The 9,659-nt window shown below is 37.9% G+C and overlaps 1 protein-coding gene across 1 annotated transcript in view; it reads right to left on the minus strand.

Annotated features, from left to right (window-relative positions):
* The window catches only part of RIMS1 (regulating synaptic membrane exocytosis 1), a 336,871-nt gene that overhangs the window by 73,001 nt on the left and 254,211 nt on the right, over positions 1-9,659 (minus strand). Inside the window, 1 exon segment of the mRNA XM_042475735.1 lies at positions 6,830-6,859. Within this exon segment, the coding sequence (XP_042331669.1) occupies positions 6,830-6,859 (30 nt within the window).

A 9,659-nucleotide genomic window follows, 5' to 3' on the forward strand; every position in this document is an offset into this window, starting at 1 on the left:
AATTAGAAGGCAAATTAGAGCAATTTGCATATATAGAATATGCAAAATGTATGCGTATACTTGAAGACATGGAATATGGCAACTATAGCCCCAGTAGAAATTCAGCATCTTAGCTTGTAAATAAAAATAAAAATAAAAATTAATGAAAATAGGCAAGGAAGAATTTTGCTGCAGGCAGACTCACTGTGATACATAAAAGGACTTCTCCTGTGAGGTAGTGAGGTAGTAAGATCCCCACAACTATTTGTTACATTTCCTCTCCAAGGAAATCATGCTTGAAGTATGTGTCGGCAGGGAACTTAGGGTTATAGCAGTAGGAGTAGCAGAGGTAGGTTGTCCACACCTTTTCAAGTCAATTTCAGTCCTCCAACGATTTCAGTCCCTAAATATGTGTAAGTTTTTTGAAATCTCCAAGAAACTGCTGTAGCAAATCCTAGACAGAAATATGGGGGTGGGAGGAATTTGATATCTTTTTTTCTTTTTCTCCCCCCCCCCCAAAAAAAATCCAAATTCAGTGGACTCTTTCCATTTTTGCAGATTTGGTTCCTCCTGCCCCCCTCCCCATTGATGCCCGTATTAGGCAGTTGACGGTGATATGTGCATGCCTCCATCAGGTTGTGTACTGCCAAGACTAATGTGGGGCAAGATTATCTGCAGATGGCCAGCCCACCAATATAGCGGGGCCACTATATTGGTGCAGTATATAATGCCATATTCTTTGCTCCAGCTTCTAATCTAGTTCACTGTACACCCTCCAGCTATAGTCTTTTGCCTCCAAATAATGGAAAAACGACAAGCAATATTTCCAAGACCCAATTAAGCAATAAATATTTCCTCTATAGGCACATCACAACCCTGCCCATCTGTCTCCAACTGCATGCATTCATTTCCACAAGCCACACTAAAACTCAACACAGAGTAAAGCACAAATGGAGAAAACTCTAGCACCGAGGTGGGGATGTGTAGCTCTCCAGGTATTGTTGGACACTAGACCTACCCAGAATGATGAATGAGAAGTGATCATGGGAATTAAAGACTGACATATTGACTGGTTTCTTTTTCACCCATAATCCAGGTATGCCACTTGGTTTGCATCACTTAGCTGGCCCGGATGCCAAGCTATCTGATAAACTAGATAGTTAGCCAGTGTTTTTCTCTTTCTTTCTTTCTTTCTTTCTTTCTTTCTTTCTCTACATGAGCTGATACATGGGACAAAATGTACAGCTACTATTCTATTTATGAGAAAGAAGCCTGCTGTAGCCTTCCAATGAGTGAAATATTCCACCTATGAGTAACATTATAATAAGTTTATGGCTGTAGAGTTGATTCCCCCTTTCTTATTCCTTCAGTAAATATGGAAAATTTGGAAGACAGATTAATTTAGGGAGAATGCCAAGCTGAGGTCCGTTTCACAGAGCTCCTTCCAAAGATGGTACAGAAAGGATTGAAGCCAAAGGAATGAAAAGGGGTGGAAGAAAGTAAAGCATGGAACCTGTGTAAAGCAGATAGTATTTAAGGCATCATGGAGTCTACTATTTTTGTTTGTCATGGCTGTATTATTCATTTTTACTTTACATTTTGGGAGGGGGAACAAGTATAATTTTATCACAGGTACCTAGGGCTGGGAGTAAATTTTCTGAAGAAAGAAGTTTCCATCTGATATTGGAAACTAAGCACAGACAGCCCTGGTTAGTGTTTGTATGGGGAATTACCAGGAGCTATAAAATATATTTCAGATGAAGGAATTGGCAAAACCACCTCTGAGTATTCCTTGCCTAAGAAAACCCTATGAAATTCATGGGGTTGCCATAAGTGGCAGGAGACTCAAAGGCATGCATATCCCCACCCATACCCACGCACTTAGACCTATCCAGACATCTTAAGTGGGAGGGAAAGAACCATTTCCCCATTACTGCTTACCTTCTTCCCTCTCCAATTGTTAGTACCTTCTCTCCATCTTGTCCTACTTCCTCCCTTCCACTACTGTCCTAACTACCATCTCTCACACCTCACTTTGTCTCCTTCTCCCTTTGTGCCCCCTTTGCAACAAGGGCAGTATCACTGTCACCACATGTCTACCTGCTTCCTGTTCTCTTTGCTTAAGGCAGCAATGGCATTGGAGATTATTAAACACTAACCCCCATCGGGATCCAGGTGGGTTGTAGCTGTCACTGATGGATCTTATTGCACTGTCCCATGCCTGGACAGTAGACAGCTCATATCCAATCTGAGCTTCTCCGGCAGCTTTTCAAGAATGGGGAATTCCCCATAATAATAATGTAAATTAGGTTTTCTGAGATATACAGATAGTCCAAGGTTAGCAGCTAAGTGCTATGACCAAATAGGAATTTGCACTTGTGAATCCCTGCTCCAAGAACTTTCAACATAGATCTCTCAGGTGTGACTACATAGAGTAAAAATGCTATAATTGAGACATAGTAGCAGAATAAAAATGTAATGATTAAAGCATTTCATTTCATAATGCAAAGATTACATTATGAAAACTAGTATGTTAGCTAAATTAGATGCTCACATCTGGAGAAATGGAAAAATGAAAATCTTATGGAAGTTGCAATACATCTGGAAGACCACACTCACACACACACACACAAAATAAATATCATAAACTAACTAAATATGTACTAATAAAGGAACATACTTGACAGTACATCTTCAATCATTAGACTTTCTTAACTTGCAAAATAGATGCTGAAGTCAGGCTGACATATTAATTTCTCCAGATGGTATCTACTGGGCAGCTCCGCACTGGCCAGAGGTTTTTTTCCTCTCTTTGTTGTGTTGTTGTTGTTGTTGTAAGCCTTCAAGTCATTTCTGACTTATGGCACCCAAAGGCAAACTTATCACTGGGTTTTCTGAGGCTGAGAAAGTATGGGTCACCCATTGGGTTTTCATGGCTGAGTGGCAATCGAATAAACTCTGATTTTCAGGGTCACAGTCCAATACTCACAACCACCACACCACTCTGTCTTTAGGACTTCCAAACTCCTTAAAAGATAAGAGGAGGAAGACAGATATACAGACAGACAGATGGGAGAAACAGAAAGTAGGGCTGAATGACCATTGGGACAGAGGGAGAGAAAAATCAGCAAGAACAAGTAAGAGGGAAGAGCTAATAGAAATAATAGAGGGAAAGAGAAAACTAAAATGAAAAAGAAAACAGAAAGATCACCAGGGTGGAGGAAATATCACCTGGATGGGAAAGTGAAGGAAGAGAAATAGGGAAAAAGAGAGCACTTCATTCCATGGGAAACAGCAGCAAGGTATATGGGTGGATGAGAGGAAGACCACATGAGTTAGTATGTGGGTGGGAGGGAATGAATGAGCACTGGGGCCCTAAAGGGCACCCAAGTGGAAAGCCCAGTATTCCTGCTACTAAAATTTAATTCAGATGTTGATTGACCAAATACTATATCAGAGTAAAGCACTATAAAATAAAAGACAATAAATAAGCAATAGCCTCTCTAGTTACTGGTGGTTATTGCTTACCGATGGCTGTGGGGCAGCAGGAGCCCTGAACTGTTCTTTGTCCCAGGAGCCTGAGCATTTGGCACAAATTCTGGAATGAACAACCAGTTCTTGCAGTCAAATTCTCTTTCTAAGGTGAGAATGAAAGAGGAGGCTTCACTCTGGTCCACCTTGTGAAGGTATAAGTAGGGTCTCAACCACCCCTCATTCATTCTTGGGCTTCTTCCCCACCTCATGCACCCTACACTCATGCTGGCTCTTGTCTTTTACTCTAAATTTTGCAATGACTTTTTGACAGTGTGGCATGGTGAGTGGATCCAGGTTTGGGGAAGAGATAGGATTGGAGTGTCTCATAGCTGCCCTCCAAATGAGGCCCTGAAGGGGCTATGGGGTATAAGCAGTAAGATTTAGGTCCAGCTTGGGGCTTTGGGGTATGCCTCACTATAGATTCCATGGTTTTCACTATGGGTTTTCCTCTGACAATCAGGCAGCAGATGGAGTTACTGAGGTTATTTGATCATTGGATTCAGACCTCATGCCTAGCCAATGCTATAAAGCTGTTTGAATAAACATGTGGCCTTGTCCTACTCAAAACATCAAGTGTGTGCATAATTTTTGGAGCAATCCCACTTTTTCACCAAAGTAACATTTATGGTAGAGCTGAAATGTGTGTGTGTGTATGTCTACTTAGAAGTAAGTAGGGTTGTAAATCTTCATTTATTTCATTCTTGCATGTTTGAATAGTGGAAAAAATTCACACACCCCCCCCCCCCTTTTTTAAGTAATTTGTCATATTGGGGGACTTTTCTACAAAAATGTGTTTGCACAAAAACATTGTTTTGTACACAGTGGGTTTTGTACAGTGTTTTGTGCAAATGTGGTTTTGTGGGAATAATCCAAAAAACCATTAAAAAGGAAAGAAGCTGTAGTCTTTTTGTGTTTGCTCAAGAATTAAAAATTAGATGGTGGTTGACTTCTCCTTTCCTCAATGTGTCAAGGCACGCTTTCTTATCAAGGACAAGAACATTTGTAAATATTCTTACATTATTAGAAGTCCCACTGAGTCAGTAATCTCGGGACTCACTCTAACAAAAGACTGCAGCTGTGATCTCTTTATGGGTGGCTTAATTTGATAATGAGATTTAAATTAAATTAATCTCGATCCCTTCTCTCTCTCTCTCTCGTAGTAGACTCACATCTCCTATAGACTCATTCTTAAATTCTGGCACCAAAATTTTAGTTGCCTGGATCTTGCACTTAGATTCTTCTTTCTAACTTATCCTTTGAGGGAAATACATGAGATTCATCTGAGAACTGAGGGGAAAAAATTCCTATAGAAATTCAGAACTAGTACAATCTCTTTGACTCTTTCACATTAAACATTTTCCTGTGTATTATGTGATTAGCATAACTACATAATGCCCTCCCCCTGCGCACACATGCACACACTTTGTTTCTATAAACAGCTATCAGAGACTACCAGAGTTAGTGATGATTGGTCTTACCTCCTAAGCATGCTTTTTTTCTTCATGCAAGCACAGTATTTACAATAAATATGGAGAGGACAGGACCAAATTCTGGAGCTGTTTCACTGTACATTATTATGAGATTCTGATTCCACTTTAATTGCTGTGGTTCCAGCCAGTGGGGCATAGTGATTTCCATTGGACTATTTCTCTGGAGACCAAGGTTCAATTCCCAGTTTGGCCATGAAACTCACTGCGTGACTTTGGGCAAGTTACATGCTCTCACCCTCAGGGGTCAGCAATGGCAAACCTCCTCTGAACAAATCTTGTCAAGAAAACCCCGTGATAGGTTGTAACCCACCCGGATTTTACTGTTGTAGCCCGCCCAAATTCCTAGTGACTGGGCGGGCTATAAATAAATAAATAATAATAAGCAATAGCAAAAGCAGCTTCATTTATAAACTGCTTCATACTGAACTAAGCAGTCTCTAAGCAGTTTACAACTGTAAGCTAACAGTAAGTCAGCAATGACTCGAAGGCACACAACACACACACACACACACACACTCCATCCTATGGAATCCTGGGCCTGACAGTTTAGGAATTTACAATTCTCAGCCAGAGAGTTTTACTGCCTCACCAAACTACAAACCTCAGTATTTCATTGGATGTTGCCATGGCAGCTAAAGTGGAATCATAGTTCTATAACTATGTAGTGTGTAAGCCCCCTTAATGATTCTATCCCATGTGAACTGCGTTGGCTACAACTCACTATGCATACCTACAGAGCAGAATGGATGAAATCAGACCACTGATGCTGCCATTGCCACCCACAACATCTGTTGTTCCTCTCTAGCGCCTATTGCACTGCTTTCTCTACCTAATGGTAGGGCTGACCTGTTAGTTTCATATAATCCATGCCTAGCCACAGTAAGTGCTTACTGTGTTTAGCCAGAGCTTTGCACATTGTTATTTGCATATACTGAGAAATTGAACAAGAACAGAAGGCCTAAGATATTACAAAATCAATTCTTGGAAAGTGCAAAGAATTCTTACTGGGAATTTGTCTCTTACACCTTTTCCCGTTTATTATAAATGGGTAGCACATTCAGGTGGGAAATGCTTTTATGGCAATCTGTTTCAAGACTCAGTTGGGACAATCACTCCAAGCTTCATACCCATGGCTCATGAAAACAGGAATGAGTGTTGGGGGCCAAACACTCTGTCTTTCACCTTGCTTTCACATGTCACTTAAGTGCTTCATTTCTGGTTTGCATTAAACTGGAGTTCTCCATTAAATCCAAATTGGGGAACCAAGATTTAATGTCAGCTAAAAGATCAGAAAAAAGAAACTGGTATCTCAAACTGGTTTATTGTCCCAATATGTTACCTATTAGTAAGGCATAATTTGCCCATTCAGGAAGAAAAGGGATCTCTGGTTTAACGCAAATCCACAAAACAAGCTCTGAAAAGATGTGTAAGGAGGTCAGGATAGAGAGCGTTTAACCGTGATGTGGAAGAGATGCACCTCTTGTCATATAGACTCTTCAGCCAGACCCTTATACTAAACCCAGAACTATTTGACATGCACTCATTTTCTCTCGTATAACACTTAACTACAGTAGTAAACCAAAAGATGGTGGCCATTTCCACCTGGTAAGGTGTTACAATAATATTTCATTAAATAGAATTGAAATTAGAAAAAACAGCTGTTTCACCAATGTAAAGACATATAGACTAGATGATGAGAAATAATGTTTTCTACAGATTAACATTCTCAGTTGAATGTAACCTATGAAAATGGATTGATGTGAAATTAGTGCAGAATAAAGGTTAAAAAGATGACAAGTGTTAGTAAAATTGATATGAATATTTACCTTTTGAAGATGAGCTATAACTCTCTTGCTCTTCAATGAATAAAATGCACGGAATGATGGGAATAAAAGAAAGAAATCAGCAAATTTAAAGTTAGACAAAAAAGGTGTTATACATGAGAATGACAAACACTATCATTGTTGCAGCATGCATAAAATTAGTGTGAGGAAACTTGGATGACAAAACCATGGCAAGTTATAAAGTCTGGGATCAATACAGAGTTACGCATGCTGAAAGCCATTGAAACCATGTTTCTGAACACACCTAATAGAAGTCTGGATTGTGATCTGTAATTTTTTTAAAAAAACAAAGTTTAAAATTTGTTTAGAAATACAATAAAATAAGGAAGCTATATTCCTATGGCATGTAAGAAAATAAGTTGTGGTGGAAAGGGTTACTGGTGTGAAAAGATGTGTTTTCACCTTTCAATTTCCCACATCATCTATCAGTTGAGAATTTCACAGTAAAACAAAAATAAAGTGTTTTTTTTAAATGTATAAGCCTCCATTTCCATATTAAGTGTACTTGCATATTGCACTCAGTGAGACCACCAATAATAAATCTGCGATGCATAAGAGAGCATTTTCCAGTTCATTCCAACACAGGTAAAACAAAACTTGCTTGCAAACAATGGAACCTCACAGTCACACACACTCACAGAGTGAAGCGCTCATGGAAGTATGGCAACAAAAGACTGAATTAATTTATAGCTACTTAATGATCTTTCAAGGAACAATCATCATGACTTTTACAACTACCTCACAAAAAGCCTCACCAATGACAAGTTTAGTTTGATTCAATCTGTGTTCCTCCTTTGAAAACCCATATGCACTTTTTAAGTGCATTGATTATTTGCACCGACTTGTGTAGATATATTTCCCCCTTAGAAGTTTTTCATACCATACCCCCAACAAATACTGGCATAATATGAAAACGAAATGCAAAAGACATTTTAAACAACTTATTTATGAGCATAAGAAACAAGCCATCTCAATAAATACAGTTCTTCGGTCTGAAATCAACAATGAAGACTATTTAGATTATGTTACATGTATTTCTTCAGGAGGATTGTAGTTCCATAGGGAATCACATTACACTGTCTATGAATTAAGTTCAGTTATTTTAAATGAGCCATACACCATGAATCTGAGATATGGACATTACTACACATTCCAAACACTTTATTTCCTTAACATTATTATTGAATAAATTATATATAACCCATAGTGTAAAAGCAGGTCTACAAAGCAGATTTTCTAGCAATCTCTATTCATCTAAAGTTGGTAGATACCAGTATGAAGTAAGGAAATGCTGAAAAATGAAATATTCTGGTGTCATGTATAATATAATATCCTCCCCTACAGTAGAATCAAATATTAAGGTGTAACTAACCTAAGAAAGCTTTTCAGACTGACATAGATTCCTGCTGCATTCACTGCAGTTAAACAATATATTTTTGAAAAAACACACCACAACAGAAATAACACAGAGGCACTTTGGCACATTTGCGTTTGAACAATAAAGATATGATTTTCACCAATAAGAGGTTCAACATGAGACATTCCTTTCAGAATTCTTATTCTCATAACTAGAGTTTGACCACTAAAATGGCCTTGTATATAAAATATTATGTAGTGACCCAGGAAGTGGACATTTGGCCTCAAGGAAATATAATGCCAGTTCAAATATTCTTCCCTTATTAATGTATGATCTTCTGTAATTATCACCTCATCCTCATCTGCAAGAAACAGTACTATATGCCTTCAACAAAAGCTTTATATTTGAATAACATGGAGTTAGCCTAACCACTGGTTATGATACTTCTGGTCTGCCAGAATTATACATCAAAAAGTAATACTTTTTTAAATAGTATGCTAATAGAATGACTGGTTTTTTTAGTATGTGTGTACATGTGCCAACAACTCAAGAGGTTAATATATGTTTAATTCAACACCATTACAGAAACATATGTGAAAACTTCTTCAGTATTATCCTATAATATTGTTGCGGGGGAAGTAGGATGCTTGAAAGAGACTGTGCTAAGAAATTAACCAAACTGCATACTGACTGTAATCCTAACATAATATTATCACATCCCATTAAAATTAGTTGCATTTCAGATCAAGTTAATGTATAAAGAACAGGTAGATGAATGGAATCCTGGCATTAGAAATGTCAGCAATCAAGTCTTTGATGGTCAATAAGTTCAAAACAAGTGTAGAGATACACAAGGAATAATAAAGAATCATATTTTTATTTTTAATGGTATATTTTATCTAGGTCCTTCTTCTGTGTTTAATACCCTCCATACATATTTTTCCGCTCCCTCTTTCACATTTAACCTGTTGCATGCTCTCTGCAGAAGGTCACACAGAACTACAAATGTGTCAAACTAAACAAAACAGCAAAGATATAAAACTGAACAATTTGCTCAGTTATTTACCACAGATTTAATTATTAGGAAAGCACGGTTCATTACATTTTATAGTCAATGACACTCTTTGGATAGAACTATTAGTATAGCTGTGTCTACTATACTTTTACTTCTTAGAGGTTCTAATTCACAATTCAGTTCTTACTGCAAAATATGGAGCCTATTTTTATGTACATACCATCATTTATGTTCATTTCCATAAGGATAAAAATTACTTAGAAGACCCTCTGTATTGTAGAACCAATTTCTTCAGTTTTGTGCAGTAGAAGCATTTACACTGGTGTGTTCATATTTCCTTATACACCCCAGAGAGTGACATTTGTGATTATCTGTGAAACTGTTCTTTGTCAAACATTTAGTAAAATGTAATGAAAAAAGACTACAGCATCCATTCTTAT

The sequence above is a fragment of the Sceloporus undulatus genome, chromosome 1, assembly GCF_019175285.1.
Source record: "Sceloporus undulatus isolate JIND9_A2432 ecotype Alabama chromosome 1, SceUnd_v1.1, whole genome shotgun sequence".
NCBI lineage: Eukaryota > Metazoa > Chordata > Lepidosauria > Squamata > Phrynosomatidae > Sceloporus > Sceloporus undulatus.